The following is a 17,567-nucleotide window of genomic DNA, read 5'->3' on the forward strand; positions in this document are numbered from 1 at the left end:
AACAAGAAATGTCCAATGCACTTACTCCTCCCAACAAGCCAGATATGTAGTGTAGGGATTTGCCTAAATTTGCCAGTATCTATGGAGGCACTGATAATTCAGACTGCCTTTACTATCTTGGGTAGACTGCTAGGTGTATCCCTATCTGGAGAAAGCAGGCCTTACTTCAGTTACACATGCTCTGATTACATCCAGGCTACAGAACTATAATGTCGGGGTGAGACTCTCTTTAAAGAGTGCTTGTAAATGTCAACTACAGTGTTACCCCGGGATACGAATGCGCCGCCTTACGAAATTTCCGGGTTACGAAAAAATCCAATTGAAAAAAACTGTTCCGGGTTACGAAGGTTATTTCGGGTTACGAAAGAAATTTTGGTGCTTTTCGGCGCTTTTTCGCACCAAATCGCGGCTTTTCCCCATTAGCGCCTATGGGGTTTTGGCTTGCGAAAGCCTTTCGGGTTACGAAAGCGGCGGCGGAACGAATTATTTTCGTAACCCGGGGTAACACTGTAGTATAGAATGCTGCTTCTAGAATACCCATGAGAGGTACACATTTAGTGCTTATTATACAAAACAATTATCAGTTAATTGGCTGCCTATATGTTTTAGGGGCTCAATTTAACATACTGATTTAAAATGTAACGACCTAAAACAGTTTAGAACCTTTTTATTTGAAGGACTACCTGCACCCTTATGAGCAAGCCAAACCTTAAGAAAGAGCCTACATCTTTGATCTGCTGGTAGGATCCATCACACTACCAGAGGGCCTTTTTGGTGATGGTCTCACACCTTCTCTGTCTAGGGAAATATGCTTGACCAGTTTATGTTTACCTTTAGACACTGAAGTTTTTTGTTTTCTTTCAAACTACTGATGAAGTATGGGATACTGGATTTCTTACTGGTACTATTTTCAGGTAGCTGATGGATTTCCTATAGAGTATTGGCATGCCTAAGTAAATAAAGCCTCTGGCAAAGAAGCTTCTTTTTAGAAAGTCTTTTTATGCCTGCCCAGTCCCCCTTTTCCTAGTTGGAAAGTTTTAAGTAGCCTTGGAAAGATGGTGGAGGAAGGTTGAAAACACACAAAGTTTCAGTGCCAGATTGTAGTAGTATGTCTGCAGTAAAATATGTAATAAAACTTAAGCTGGAAAAGAATGGGATTCTACCACAGCTGATCTTACTTGTAGCTGTGTATGTCTGTCTATAACAAGCAGGATAAAAAGTAACTGTCTCCAAAATACTTTACTGACCATGCATGAATAGCAAAAAAAGGGAGGAAATGGGAAAGCAGGTAAGCTTGACTTGTTGCCTTCCAACAAGTTTTAAAAAAAGCATAGAGCTTAAGTTCTGCCACCAAAATGGAAATCCTAAGAAAAGTGGAGGCTGGGGAAAGAAAAAGTCATCCTTGGATGCATTTTGGAAGAAGCTATCAAGTGGTCTTTAGAAGGTGCAAAATTTTGTTCCTCCTTGTCCTCCTCTAACTAGTCAAAAGATTTTCAGTATTGGGAAGATGGTGAAGGGAGGCTGAAGAAATGCAAAGTTTCAGTGCTGAGTGGCAGCGGCCTATCTCCAGTAACTGGCCTAGTTATTTCATTTCACATGTGCATATTGTCAGTTTTGAATAAAAACACAGACAAAACATGTTGAACTGCTCTTATTTTTTCTTGGTATAGGAAACTATTTCTATCTTTTCCATGTTATTTTTATCACTGTTGCCAATTTTTTTTGTTAAAATGTAATGCATGGGAACACATCTACTTCATTAACTGAGGTCTACCTGTGTTCAACAGTCTGATATCAGCTACCTTCTGAAAAATGAGCTATTCTGAAAAATAGATAAAACACTTCAAAAGTAAGATGATTTTTAAAAACAAATGAAATCTGAAGCAATTTTTAAGTATTTTAACTCATGCATACTACCTTGAGGGGTTTTAGAATCATCAAGCTTATTTTGGAAGGAGTAATGATATTTCTTAGAGATGTTTTTGCAATTTCTCTCTAGTGATGCACATAATTTTCAGGCACAAAACCATACCCACCATAGAAAGCAGGTTTATTCTAACTTTTATACAGTCATTTTCCATTTTAGTGAAATACAGATTTAAAAAAACAACACTTGAACAATCCATAAAAATATTTTTAAACCAGCAGGAAAAGAAGACACCTTTTAATGTAGGGGACCAACAAAACCCTAAAAAAAGTCCCATTTGAACAAGCACATTATGAAAATCTATCAACAAAGTGGAAGACAAGAAGCCTAATCAATTGTCAATTCTGAGAGCATTCCAAAGCTGCAATTCTATTACTAAAAAAGACCTTCTCCCTTGAACCCACAAGTCAAATCTCCAAGACTGATGGCACAGAACAGATAACAGGCTCTCAAACTGCACTTAGTGCTCACAAAAGTTAAATATCAAAGAAAGCAATTTAGAAGCCTTATACTGCAGACAACTCTGAAATGTTCATACTACCACTTTAAAGTTAACCTGCAAAACTGATAGGCAGGCAGCCAATAATGTTAGTACAAAATCAGAATGACTTTGTGTGACTGTCAGATATAGAGGAGAGCATGTTGAGTACACAGAGGGGAAGGTAAGTGGAAATGAGTGAATAAGCATATTTTGAAGAGATCAGAGACACTCACGTGGAAGCGCTGGGAGGGTTGTGCGACGCTGTCTGGTTAGGCAACGATTGGCTGCCGCTGCTTAGTGTCGAATCTGAACTGCTGTCAGCTACCACAGAGCTATAACCTGGGCAAGGAGATAGAACAGATGAACTTTTTGGCTTGACTTTTATACTGAGCAATCCCATTGCTGCATGGATAAGGGAACACTGGGCTTCATGGCTTAAGTTCAGTTTTCTGTCCAGTCAAGAATTCAGTGGAACAGATCAAACCTTCAGCTTGCCTCTGTACCTGCCTACCTCACAGCATTACAATTACAACTGGCCAGAAAGACTACACCCTAACACCTGCTTTTGCACCTTTAAATGCAGCTTCCTATGCAGGAATCTGCAGGTGAAGCCTATAAATTGCCTGAAGGAAGTGAGCAGTATCACCTGCTAGTTCTCTGCAGTTCAAACTGCTGTTAAAAAGTCACAGCTGAAGAGGTGAGGACTAGTTACTCTTGAGCATTAACAAGAACTGTATAAGAAATGAGGCTCTGATAATTGTTTTACAGTTTTTCTATAGTACAAGAAAAAAGCTAGAGCAAGCTGCAGCTCACAGGAAAATTTGCAGGTGGGAGAGAGTGGGGCAATTAATATGCAAGAGGGCCAGGGAAAGACAGGGGAAAACCAGCATTTGTAGAAATTACTACCACCCAAGCTGAAAACCTTTCAGGACTTCTGTTAATTTAAGGAACTCTGAAGCAGAACATCCATCAGGTGTACTTTTCCCCATCATTGCAACTTTGCAATAGTAAAAGATGCACCTGTAAAAATCCCCTTCTTTCCTCAGCACTTTATAACAGAAGATTAATGCCAGCTGGTAGGGAGCAGTCACTGCCACAACCAGAAAAGAGCTTATCACATCAACACTATCAAAACCAATGATCGTGAAGTGTAGCCCTCCAGACATTGCTGGATCACAAATCCCACCAGCCCTAGCCAGCATTAGCAAGGGTGAGGAATACTAGGAGTTGCAGTCCAACAACATCAGGAAGGCAGCACTTTGCCCACACTTGAGGCAAGCCAAGAACACCACTGTATGATAGTATTTTTCTGCTCCACAAATAGAGGATAAAATGTTTAAAACTATTTTTAGAGGTGACTATACTCTCCCATTACTGATCATGAAGGCCTGGAATGTCCCTTCCTTTTTATTCAAGCACCTCCTCAGAAACCTTGCGTTCTTTAGTCTATCCTTAATACCAATGAAACTTAAGTACACTGTCATTTGCTCACATATATCCTGTATCTTTCATGCTTCCACCCATCCTGCATATTCTCCCCAATGTAACATTTTACAGCAGTGAGAGAAAAGTGTAGTTCAAATATTGTTGGCCTGCAAACTCCCAGCATTCCTCACCATTAGCTATAAGTTTGCGATATGAGAGCTGCAGTTCCACAACATTCCCAGGAATACATCTTGGCCACCTTGCTTTAGAGAACAATAGCTATAGGGGAAGGGCCTGCCTTCACATAGCCAGGAACCTTATGCCAATTTAGACCATTAATCCAGCAAACCCTTGAGTGCCAATTTTGGGACAAAGGCAGGATACCAATAAATATAATAATAAACAACAGAATCTAACCAGCAATACCTTCACCAGGGTTTCAAGATTAAGTCTTTCATCACCTGCTACACAAACCAATTTTATCTGGGGACCTCCTGCATGTGAAGCATGTGCACTACCATTGTGCAATGGTTCCTTCCCTAGACCACTTGTATATGCTATACAGATTGTCTCTCACTTATATGGAATTCCAAAATCTGAAATACTCCAAACAACAAAACTGTTTTCATGAGTGACTGAGATAGTGACAACTTTGCTTTCTGATGATTCAGTGTACACAAAACTTTGCTTCATACATCAAATTATTTAAAATATTGTATAAAATTACATTCAGGCTATGTGTATAAGGTGTATATGAAACATTAGTTTTGGGTTTAGACCTGCATCCTATCTCCAAGATATCTGTTTGTGTACATATACACAATTACAGGTATAAAAAATCCAAAGCACTTCCGGATCGAAGAAATTGAGATCAAGGAGACTACTGTGAAGCACAGGCAATTTGTGAGCCTTCATAATACTAATGAAGGCTCACAAATTTCCTATGCTTCACAGTAGCTAAAAAGCACTTTATTTAGAATCCATAACCCTGCAGCACTAGGGCACCTTCTACCCAGGAATATTACAGAAACCAGCCACCCTCTAACCCTGGGCTCAGGTCCACAAAAACTCACTTGTTGCCCCATTCTGCTTGCTGGCATTCTGCTGGGTGCTGGGAGGCCGGGGCTGCGAGGCATTGGTGCTGGTGGGTGGGGGTGCCACAGCCTGGGCATAAGGGGTTGGGGTGGTGGGTGCATGCCCTGCCGGAGGGTTAGCTTTGCTGCTTGCATTCCCACTGCCAGCCACAGCTCCATTGCTGTTGGAGCCAGGCCCATTCCCCAGTGAGGATGAGGTGCTGGAGCTACTGCCCAGTGGGTAGCTGGAGGGTATAGTGGGAGGAGGCTGATGGTGGTTGTTGTGGAGGCTTTTTGAACCATTCTTCGCAGGGGACTGAGAACAGAAAACAGAGAAAAGATTTTAGGCTTCTAATCATTTCCCAAGAGCCAGTGTAGCATAGTAGTGTGAGTGCTGGACTGGGACTCTGGCACACCGGGGTTCCAATTCCAACATGACTATAGAAACCCAATGGATGACCCTCGGCAGGTCATATTTCCTTCCCCTAGACCTGAAGCTGGCCCTTATGAAGATGGATTAGGGCCTGGCAAACACACACCACAATCCCAATCCACCATGAACCTGTCTGAAAAAGGAGTGGGCAAGGGAAAAGCCAGCTTCGCCAGCTCTGCCACAGCCTCATGGTGGTCACTCTTAAAGCAAACAACATGCCCATATACATTCTGAAAGCTGTACAGTCTCCACAGAAGGAATACAGCACAACTGAAATCATGCTTATGAATTTGCTGTAGCTGATGAGTCCCATTCTTCCCCTGCTCCTTCCTTGAACAAGGAAAACAAATCTAAAGCCCCTCCTCCAAAGCCCTGGATGTTCAACTCACTTGGCTTATTTCACTGTCTGTTGACCGTCCCCGTTTCTTATCATCTTCAGAGTTCTCCTAGAGGGAGAAAGGTTTGCATAAACATCACAGTAGGAGGAATCATTACCCCAACTACCTTCTTGAAAGAAGTACACACTGCTCTTTGTACATGTCCCAGAAACCCAGTATCACAACAGATTACTTTCCTTACCGTCGTGCAGTTTGCAGGGCTGGGTGGGATTGGGGAGCTGGATGTGGTGGATGTAGGTGTACTGCTGGACTGGTTGAACATCTCATCCTCCATGTGGCTGTGGCTGGGTGGGGAAGTGGCTACCAGGGCCTGTGCTGCAGGGCCAAGAAAAAGGAGATGCTTACAAATTAGGGAAGAAAGCTACAGATAATCAATTGAACATCACCACAATCCACCAGGTGACACAGTTGTAACAAGGCATAGATCTCACAGGCCTTACTTCAGAAGAGGAAATTGCTATGGCTTTTAAACTTATTCTGACATCCTTGCAAGTTTTAAAGACAAGATGAAGAGGACTATAGGAATCAAGTGAAGTAAACTTAAGGAGTGAACTCAAGTGAAGTAAATTTAAACACATACGCATATGGCCACAACTTGGATCAGTTAAAAAAGGCACAATTTTTGGGTGAGTCTGGGGAATGTAGTGTAAAGTAATTTTCCCAAGCACTGTTTTTCAAACACAAAAAACAGCACATGCTTTGTGGCCTTTTGTGAAAGTAAACAAAGCAGAGATCAAACTATGTTGCTAGCTGAATAGTTATTCAATTCAAGTAATGAAACAGAACAATGACCAAATACAGTAAGATATAAGGACCATAGCAGATTCTTACCAATGCTGAGTCCAATGTGAGAAAGCATCTGCCCAATAAATTAGCTGACTTCAGCACATAGGTGCTTAGCAAAACAAATAATGCCCTCAAACTGGCAGTATCCTCTCAGAGTACAGGTTTCCTTGGAAGGGAAAAACCAGTAGTCTTTAAATGGTTTGTCCCTTTACAGTTACCATAACTGTCAGTGCAATACCAGCTTCCCCCAGAAAAAGGCCTGCAGACAGAGTCTACTTCAGTCTCACACACCAATCTCCAACCAAAAGGACTTTCCCACAGCCCAAGAGAAACTCACGAATGTCTTCTAAGTCGAGGTCATCATAAAGGAACTCATTTTCTTCAAAGTCAGGGTCCTGCGAGGAGTCTACATAGTACTCCACATCATCTTTAATCTTGCGGATGGAGTCCACATTAATGGAGTCATTATCCAGCATGCGTAAAATTGTCTCCAGCATCCGAATGTGGTACCGATGCTTCTCAATGTGCCGCTTCAAACCTTCTATCCGGTCTTGCTTCTGTTTGTGTGCAGGCGGGGTGGAGGGCAAAGGTAGAGAGCACCAACACAGTTTAAACGTCTGACTACAAATAGGATGACTCAGATTCAAACCCTTGTTTGCCCATGAAGCTCATTTTAAGCCAGACACTTTCTTTCAGCCTAGCCTACCTCACAGGCTTGTTGCAATAATGAAATTAGTGAGAGTAGAAGCACAAGCTGCCTCGAACCCTTGGAGGACATTGGGTAGGATATAAGTATAATAAATAAATACATAAATTTGTGTGAATGGTATTCAAGGCCAAAAGGTCTTATTATTTAATCCCAATCCACATCGGTTTAGAAACAGCCTCATCAGTGCAGAATTGCCTATAAATCTGTTAACAATTTGGGCACAACACAGACTGTCTTTTTGCTCATGCCTCATGGTGTGCTTCTAAGCTACACTGAAATCCAATTGTTGAACTTCCCTATTCTCAAGTGCCTACTCTTTGGAGGATCTGCTATGGTCTCTTTGCATATACATATTTCCTAATGTTCTCCACCCACACTTTTGAGACAAGATACACTATGCAATTTAAGATAATGGAAGATTCTGGACACTGTTCTGGAAGAAACACTGTCCCTTCTCTTCCAACCCTAAGACAGAAGTGAAGCCTGAACTGCCTCTTGAAATGCACAACATTCACCACACAGAGTTTTGGTAACTGATCTCAGTGACTGTCAAGTTTATTACATGGTTGTCTTTGCCTTTGCCTATCCTTTTCTTTGCCCCACCGAGGGTGCCAAATCCTACCTGCAAGACCCCAGAAATCTCAGTTTCCACACATACCCCCTTCTAATTTTTTAACTTGTGAAGCCATGTTACTTCCCCATGCATGGGCTCCACTCCCTTCATGTATACAGACTCTCGGAAAACGTTTTATCAACCAACTCACATCCTTGTCTCCTTTCTTCTTACGTGTCTGGACAGAGAGAGACTCCACCTCACTCTCAAACTGATCCACTTGCATGTTCAAGGTGTCTATCGTATTCTGGTACAGTGAAGATGGAAAGGAGAGAGAGCAAGGAGGGGGAAACAGATCATTCTTTAGCCAGCCTTTGGAGGGCACACACAGTCTCAGAAGATTACCAAGGTAAAACAATAATACTAACAAAGCATTTTGTTAATACGAACATTGTATACACTGCCCAAACATTACAATAAGCTAAAAGGGTTTTCCTTTGTGTCTCACTTTCAGGAACAGTACAGTCGGCCCTTCTTATACACGGATTTTTTATACACGGATTTAAGCATACACGGTTTGAAAATGTTCCAAAAAAGTATACATTTACCTTGATTTTCCATTTTTTATAAGGGACACCATTTTGCTATGTCATTATATGTAATGAGACTTGAGCATACACGGATTTTGTTATACATGGGAGATCTTGGAACCAAACCCCAGCGTATAACAAGGGTCCACTGTACATTGTTGTATGAGGTGATGCAAGGCAGAGTTATTTCAAATGAGGGCCTCTGTTTATGGAACCCCACGCAACAGAGATCTGGCTGGTAACATTACCTTCATTTACACATAAAGTGAAGTTCTGGATGTTTACCAAACTGTTTGGGCTTTTGTGATCACAGCTTGGCTCTGATATACTTTTGCTGATCTCATACTGAACTGTGGATTTTAGTACTGTCCATTAAACTACTTTTATCAACTGCATTCCTGCCTGAGACCCTTGAACACAGGATGGGTTTGGTCTATTTAAACAAACGAACGAACAAATAAAAACTAACTTTTTAAAAAAAGCAAAGTAGCTATGTAACAATGATAAAACAAAATTAAGACAGTAAGACCTCTAAATAACAAGGTATTGGAGCAAATAAGAGAAACTTGATTCTTCAGTCACTACCAACTCAGATGTGGAGATTCTCTCTGAGCCCCAAACCAGCTACAGTAGAGTTACTGGATGGAAAACAGGTAATATGCTTAATATGTTATAAAGCAATTCATGATTTCCACTTCAATCAAAAGAGAACACTTTAAATTTGAGTTCCTTAAAAAAAAAAACAACCCTCAAAACTCCTTCTTGCTTTTGAAGTCTCCAGACAAAACCTATCTTCCCTCCCCCCCTCCAGTTATCGGTTATCCAGTTCACCACCACCCTTTCTCACCGTCAACCACTGCCCAACTTCCTCCTTTTCCTTCTGGGCTGGGTCCACTTTCTGCGCCAGTCCCAGCCCCTCCTTGGAGTAGGCTTTCGTCTTGGTCTCACGTTCAACTACTTTGAACCTCTCCATTTGCTGGAAAGAAAAATGAGAGGGATTCAGGAAGATCAGCAGGACAAGGAGCGGAACCAAGGGCCAGAGAGAAAACCAAGGTCCTAGCCAAACTGCACAGTGATCATGAAAAGGATGAGATAAACAGTGGCAATGACGAAGATAAAAACTGCATAAAAATCAAGATTAGTTCATATCCTAAACATACTTTATCCATAGTTTTTGACCTGCAATCAGAGCAACTATGGATAGATTGTTATACTACATTCATAGTAGATGGAAACTCTAATGTACAGTAAGCGTTTAGAGACCATTTCGTGCTGCTGAGTCAAGGAATACTCTGGCCTAAATTCTAAAATCAAACAGTTCCAGGCAAGTTGGACTGAGTACTTTTTCTGGATGTGTAGATCAACCTTGTACTTAACACAAGCTAAGTAGAAAGCAGGTAAATGGGCCCAACATTAAAATCAAGTGGGCTGCTAAAGAATGGAAGGCCTTTGTTTCTTTCTGTCTTGCTTCTGCCAGCTTCCAGGAAACTGGTAGGGTTTTTTATTCTTCAAGTAAGAAAGATTTGGACGCAGACTGCAGATCTAGTCTAACACCACAAGATTGAACTGTAGACTCCTCTAAGTGATAAGATAGAATGGATTAGCTACTTAAAGGCGCAATTAATGGATCACTATTTCTAAATTACTCGTACAGTAAAAGAAAGCCCTTATTGTCAGTGAAAATCAGTGCAGCAAGAAAGGACTACTCTGGCTAGAATGACTTTCTACTGGTATACTATTTCTTTTCTTAGACATATTTGGTCTGCTCTTGTATTTTCAAAACAAAAGGGGGTTGGGGGAGCATTTCAAAATATCTTCTCTTTCATTTCTGTCTGAAATATCACATTACACTTTATCACAATGGAAATGACAATTTTAGAGTACTTGAAAACATGACTCCTGAGGGATGCTTCACACACCACCTTCTTGATTAATGATATTTCCAGAGAATATTGTGGTGTTGAGCTGCACCTGCACTAACTGTGCATGCACAAATGCCTTTTCAATTATACAGCATGCACAGAAAAGCTAGGGGAATGCCTTTGACTATTGTACATACAAGTTGAAAAAATTAACCTTTTCAAACTCTGCAGTAGTCAATGCCTGCAGCCATTTAATGCACAAATTAGTCCCCGTATTTGAATGACACAACTAATATATATTTCTTGTGCTTGCAGACAGCAGATTGTTGACCTGTGATCACCCCCACCCCCTTTAAAAAATCATAACAAACGAACAGCACTTAGCCTTGATATGTCTGAGCTGGAAAATGATAAACATGTTTCTATAAGTGCAAAAAAAGAGAGAGAAAAGAGAAAAATAGACAATGCCAGTGTATACAGATGGTCACAAGAAACACAAGCCTCAGCCTGACCCATGCAAATACAGCAAGTGAAAACACACTCCCAAAGGAAAGTCTCAGCTCACAGTTCAATAGAGTTTTCCTCAGGTGTCCAAGAAGCAATCTACCAAAGCAAAACATTCCAGCCCTCACATCTATCCCATACTGCCTCACTCAGGAGGCCTTTGCCAACAGGGTACTGACTCCCTACAAAAGCTCTTTCTTCTTGTCATTCAGCCCATATCTAGACTATAATGGTCAGCTGGATCACCTTTATGAGGTCACACTAGCTACTAGCCAATTGCAACACCATGAGGGAGGAGCTAAGCAAAGTTAAACTTACACATTCAAGTACATAAAGAACAAAAACTAGCTGGGTACATCATTAAAAATAGGCATGAAAAAGACAAAATGAAGTATAGCACATCCTATTTATGCATTTAATGCATAACACATAACTTCCAAAAGATACTAGTATCTACTAGGACACATATTCTTTCCTCCCATCTGCTTACCGTCTCAATGAGTTTCCGGTTGTCTACTAGCTGCCTTTTATCTTTTATCTCATTGGATGCAACCCATGTCTTGATCTGGTCCCTCAGTCTCTGTAGAATAATAAAAAAAGAGAAGTTGAGAAGTGAAAAAGAAGATTTGGTGGACAAGGGAGATCATCTTTAGGTCTCCAGCCACAGCAGTACAGACTACTGAATGGAGCACTATTCGGAGAGAAAGAGAAAATTACCAATTGCTTCCTACAGGCAATAAGATCTAGAGATGATGGCAGGATTATGGAGGCTGCAGTTCAAAAAACGTCTAGAGGGCCACAGTCTCAATTCCAAATTAAAGACAAGTGTTCAGTAACTCTTTAATCATGTTACCCTTTATATAACCCAGGATTGCTCCAAGTCCCGCTATTATTGTCTCCCCCAACCTAATCCTCAAATGGCAAATCTATCTGGCTATGAGGGAAATGTTGGAGTCCAATATTTCTAGAGGTCACCAGATTGAGAAAGCACACATCCTTACTCTTTATTTCTCTAAACTGAGGCATCCCAGCTCATAAGAATGTAGCTAGAATTTCCCCTATCACAATACATTTAACTCATTTTCTCCCAAAGGGTAAGGTCCCCAGTTTCTAGACCACCACTTCTTTTGCTCTTCACCAACATGAGATAAAAAATCCCATCTTCCTCTGTTCTCTCCAAAGGACTCCAGTGTTCCAATTTCTAGATCATCACTATCTCCCCTTGCACTCAGCCAACCAGTTAGCCAGATTTTCAGAAAGGTAACCAACCAAACAAAAAACTTTGAAATCAGTCCTGCCAAATTCTTACCTGGAGTTTTTTAATCTCCTTTTTCAGATCGGCTTCATATTTCTCCTTCTGGTTTGCATTAGCTGCATTGTGGAGCTGTAGCACAGACAGTGAGAGAGAGAAAAAGAGAAAAAACAAGAGTGTGATAAAGATAGGAGAACTCAGGTGTCATGGAGGGGCAGCCAAGAACAAAATGGGGCAGCAGAAGCAGCAAGCCAAAAGGATTTTTTAAAATGAGGAGGAGAAAAGAGAAGGAGCAAGAACTTGGGTGGACACAGCAAGAAGGGTAAACACAAGATGCTATAACGATCCAAGAGACCAAGGTGAGATGGAAATTCAAAAGAGGACTCAGGAAGCAAAAAAAGCAGCTCACCTTCTGCCAGATATCTTCGAACTGCTCCACACCTTCCGATACCTTTTTCAAACACCGATCAATCTCACCTGGAAAGGTGGAGAAAGAAAAATCACTGCTGGGGGGAATGACAGAACACAGGAAGGAAACTGAACAGAGGAGAGTTGTACAGCAAGAGGTGGGAACCTCATGTCTTGAGGCTCCAATTTTGCCATCGACATCCAAGTCTCCCTTCTTCTATGAGACCAAAGGATTATATGTGCCCTATTTGACAATTTTCTTATGTCTTCTACCATTTTTGACTCAGCCTGAAAAGCTGAAATGCCTAAGGCTTAGATGTTAGCAAGAAAAGCTTTAAGCTAAAGTGTTAAGCCATAAGCTGAGATCTGGGTTTCCACTTTTAACACCCACCCTCATGCAGCTCCTGAAAATTTTTCCAAAATCAAATTCAGCCTTCTGTGGTTGAAAGAGGCTCCCCACCCTTGTTTTATTGTGCATTTTTGTTGGTCCAATAAAAGCATAACTATTCTGTAGATTTTGGATGTTACTGCATTTTGTATAGCCAACATGGATACCCATGGATATGTATACTTGTTGTATAGTATTTGTCTCTTATTCTAACACCCTCGCTCTTACCTTACTGATTTAGTTGGCCTGCCTTTCTACTCACAGCCAAGCAAGGCCTCAATCCTACTGGTAGTCCCAACCAAAATAGACCCACTGAAGACCTACATAAATGAGTGAAGATTTAGGCATTAACTCTTATGTATGGATCTGTCCTAGTTGAGATTAATAAGAAGATTCAGGACAACAACTATTTCCCTTTTTAAAATTCCCCTCTTCTTTCAAAAAACAGAGTTTCTAACCCCTAATATTTTAAGTCAGACTTCAAAATGTCTTCTCTTTCCTCAGCTCTTTTTCCAGCTTATTCAACTAGACCTCATCCTCTCTAGAGAGTTTGAGAGTCCTGGCACCCACCCACCAGTTCTGATCAAAACAGCCCCAGTCTTCTAGAGAAACCAGCTTCCCAACTGGCACCAGTAATCATAGCCATCAAGAGTGTAGACAGACTATCTTACCTTGTAGCTTCCTCTTGTCTGCCATATTTCCTTTACTATAGAGGGGCTCTCTTCATACTTTATAGAGCGTCAATGCTTCAAAATGAAAAAGAGAAAAACAAGTTAGAAGGTAAAGGCAGGACAAAGCTGGAGTCCTCTACTGAGAAAGTCTAAACAGAGGCAAATGAGGATTCAGATTCAGGCTTCCATTTTTTAAAAAAACCTGAAAGAGGTAAACAAATGTATAACATCTAGAAATCCACAGATTTCTACTTCTATCCTAGAAAAAGCTTCCCCTGTTAATTTCCACTTGTTAAACACAAAAGTATTCTGTGCTGACACTTGTTTGCCATTTTTCCAGTTGACTTGATAACACAAGCTGTCCTTATGGACTATGATGGAAGCCAATTAAAAATATATATATAAGAGGAGAAAAAAACCTGTTTTGATACATGAATACTTCAGACTAGTCTTGCAACAGACCTTAAAGGGGAGTGAGAAGGTTCACTTTCAACAGCTCAACTCTATGAAGGAATCTGAAAATACATCTCTTCCCCAGGAGAAGAAGTTTCACCATTATTTTCATACACCTTACAAGCACATCTCCCTAATAAATCTTACTTAGTTACTTCTTGAGTTGCATTTTACAAGGGTCAGGATTTTGGGATCTTTTCATGGATCAAAGAATTCCCTGCCCTCTCCTGCCTCCTTCCTGCTCAAGATGGAAACTGGCTGCCAAAACTATAGAATGATGACAGTCCTGTTGGAATTTTAATCTGAAGACAACTGTTGGGTGCATTTACTAATCAAATTTGGTGAGAAATCCTAGAGACTGGCTAGCAGCTATATTCCTAGACTAAATTATCTGGCAGTGTTGCTTTAACTTGGGGAGCCTGGTACTTTTAGGAGAAGGCGATTTAAGGGTAGCACTTACCTAGTGGCCCCTGGGCGCTTGCTGTCTGCCACTCTCCAGCCAGGTTCCTGTGTAGGTGAGAAAAACACATGACTAACCAAATGCCCTCTATGCCAGAATGTATGTATGTATGAGAAACAACTAACAATGCATAAAGCTATAACATAAAGAACTCAACCACAGAATGAGAGCATAAGAATATACAGGCAACTAAGAGCAGGGTTTGTAGACTGAAGGGAAGTAAGAGCCTAACAATACCCTACTAATGCAGTTGTCCTGGCTTAGAAAACCCTCAACTATTAGTAACGTTGCTACCACTTTTACTAGCAGGATTCCAGTATCTTTCACAGTTCACAGCCAAGCAGAAACACAGCTCACTGAACCTTTTCCTACCTACATTAGGAAAAGCTTTGTGTTCTGGTAAAAATAAAGCTGGCAATCCTACCAATCAGAAATATAAACTTGGGAACAGCTGTTGACTTATTTGCCTGCGGTGAAAAAGCTGTATGTCTAGATGATCAGGAGGAGATGGAGGTTTTTTCTTCTTCTCATACTGCAGATATGCCAAAGCAACTGATGTTGGTACACATGTGTAAGCAGACCTAGTAAATGTTGACACATCAAACTGCATAGCACAACTAGTGCTGCTCTCTGGCTAGAGTTCTCACTCATTTTGTTTTTTGAGAGTCCTGATTTAAACATACAATAGAATCCTGAAGTGGTAGAGTGAAATGAAAACAATTTACACTGTGAGGAGGAGATCAGGATATTTATCGCCTTTTTAAAAAGAAGTCTTGCAATTAAAAATTGGCACACCAGGACATCAGATTCTACCCATGTTATCTCCATTTTGCTGGTTTTCTACTTGCATGCCTTTTAAAAAGACACACAGTAAAGCATTTAAAAGCAGTGGCACACCCTATTCTGTCCATCCATTCTATGGCCCCCTCCTTCTGTTGCCTTGCATATTAAGCCTAGACTGCAATACTCCATTACTTTTTCAAAGATTATGGAATCTCTAGTACACCTATCCTTCTTCAGCTACTTAAACGCCACTGTTAGGAATTTCCCTACTGCCAACTGCTAGACCCCCACCACATAGCCATACAATTCACCAGGGAACTGTTAAGTCAGGACTTCCACTTCATGCCTCATTCGTGAATAATCCTTTTTAAGAGCCACAGAAGACCAACAGAAGATGTGAATACTGGTGGTTAAGGGAAGCTCCAAACAATGTACTTTAACAATTGAAAGACCTGGAGGGTGGGATGGGTGATCTCTAAAGGTGCCTTTAGAATACATGCAGGTTTGTGTGATATCATATTGCCTCAAAAGTAAGCTCCGCTGAATTAAAAGGGAATTATTCTCCATGTAAGCACACATGGACTTGTAGATTTAGAACTGTCAAGTCTTGACAGAGTGATAGTGCTTGTACCTCTCGGTGCACCCCCTTCCACCTATTTCCTGTGGTCAAAAATTTGATTTTGTTAGTAACAGAAATCTGGGAAGGAGGGGAGACTAGAAAAGCAATCACTGAAGGGAGAGGGCTAGAAATTTAAGGGTTTTAACAGGATGCAACTCCAGTGCCATTAACAGCAGCTGAAGACACCTAGCTTCACAACACAAAAAGGTTCACCTGCCAATTCCTGTACCTCAACCAGCTATTCAAAGCTCAGGAATAACCAAGACAGTTCCTTCTGATCAGCTGACACCTTAAGTTATCCTGAGAATACTTAACCAGATGTTTCAGCTTTCAAACCCACCCAGGATAGTTAATGGTAAGAAGCTGTAGTCCAAAACATTTGGTAAGCCAAAGACTAACCACTTCTAACCTAAAAGGTATCTAGAGCAGGGATGAGCACCTATAGCCCTCCCAAAGTTGCTGGACCCCCATAATCCTTCAGCACTGGCCCTGTTGACAATGAGTGCCACAACATCTGGAGAGCTATGGTTATCCTCAGCTGATCTAGAGGTATCTTCCCTTTCTACAAAGACAATCTGAGTAAGGCATGGCTAGAACTGTGCAGTCCCTCCCCCCAGATGTTGTTGAACTGCAGTTTCCAGCATTCCTAATCTCTGGCTGTGCCAGCTGGGGCTGTCGGGAGTTGCAGTTCAACAACATCCAGAGGGGCACATGATTCCCACCCCGACTAAGAAAACAGGAGCCATTTGCTCACCAACAGACACAGCTTGGTTAGCAAAATCAACTTACTAAGCAACAGAGGAGCCAATAGTTAATAGGGAAAACATGGCTTTTAATAAAGCCATTGTTAAGCTAGATGATTCTTTCAAAACTTATAACGGAATTTTGTGCGTTTTATTTTCTGCTCCCTCCCCCTTGCTATAGTACAGCAGCTATTTACAACTTTATTTCAGGCTGACATCTGGCCAAATGATGCAAATCAGTAGTTTTCTAGCTTTCTACACCTAAGGATAAAGGATCAGTAAGTGTTCAAAGGATTCTGGGGCATGTTCTAGAACAGAAGTGGGAACCCTATAGCCTTCCAGATATTTTGTACTTCGATTCCCCTCAGCACAACTGTTGAGAAGGTTTGTCTTGTATCCCCAGAACATCTGGAAGGCCAACAGTTCCCCAATTCTGTTCCCAGGTAAGAGAGAGCACACTTCAAATTTGTGGGTTCTGCTTTGATTTCCACCAAAATCCCAAAGCCAGGGCATATGCAAAACAAGTGCTGACATACACTTAACAGAAATTTGTGACCAGTATCATAAACAAGCTCAAAAGTCCTTTTGTCCAAAATCCATTGTTCTTCACCCCAACTTTCTCTTTCAGGAATATAATGGTAGAATTAGTTGACATTCAGGAGTGAGAAATCATTGTTGATATATACTGCAAATCACCCAATCATCTACCAACAGGCATTAATCTACTTCCAGGTCACCTCTGATCTTGAAAGCACAACTAGTTAAAGTGGAGGCCTATTAGATCTCATTGCTGTTGTAACTGAACAGCATGCACTAGAAGACATCAAACACTTTGCTGACTTTCAGAGCATCTTGTCAATTCTTACTGACCTTCTTGTGAAGGAAACCATGGTTCCTTAAAGCAGGAGACCGAGGCCCAAAACACACTGCAGAAATAATCCAGTTTGAGACCACTTTAACTGCCCTGGTTCAGTGCTAGGGAATTCTGGAAACTGTAGTCTTGAGATACTTAGCCTTCTCTGTCAGAGAGCTCTGGCGCGACAATAAAC

At 41.1% G+C, this 17,567-nt stretch overlaps 1 protein-coding gene across 1 annotated transcript in view; it reads right to left on the reverse strand.

Moving 5' to 3' along the window:
• CNOT3 (CCR4-NOT transcription complex subunit 3) overlaps positions 1 to 17,567 on the reverse strand; it is a 32,105-nt gene that overhangs the window by 6,480 nt on the left and 8,058 nt on the right. The window contains 12 exon segments of the mRNA XM_042472820.1: positions 2,642 to 2,747; positions 4,907 to 5,222; positions 5,729 to 5,785; positions 5,919 to 6,052; positions 6,861 to 7,080; positions 7,997 to 8,092; positions 9,223 to 9,351; positions 11,232 to 11,321; positions 12,051 to 12,125; positions 12,403 to 12,470; positions 13,461 to 13,535; positions 14,374 to 14,420. Of these exon segments, the coding sequence (XP_042328754.1) occupies positions 2,642 to 2,747; positions 4,907 to 5,222; positions 5,729 to 5,785; positions 5,919 to 6,052; positions 6,861 to 7,080; positions 7,997 to 8,092; positions 9,223 to 9,351; positions 11,232 to 11,321; positions 12,051 to 12,125; positions 12,403 to 12,470; positions 13,461 to 13,485 (1,316 nt within the window). The 5' untranslated portion in view covers positions 13,486 to 13,535; positions 14,374 to 14,420.

This window comes from Sceloporus undulatus, chromosome 6 (genome assembly GCF_019175285.1).
Source record: "Sceloporus undulatus isolate JIND9_A2432 ecotype Alabama chromosome 6, SceUnd_v1.1, whole genome shotgun sequence".
In the NCBI taxonomy this organism is placed as follows: Eukaryota; Metazoa; Chordata; class Lepidosauria; order Squamata; family Phrynosomatidae; genus Sceloporus; species Sceloporus undulatus.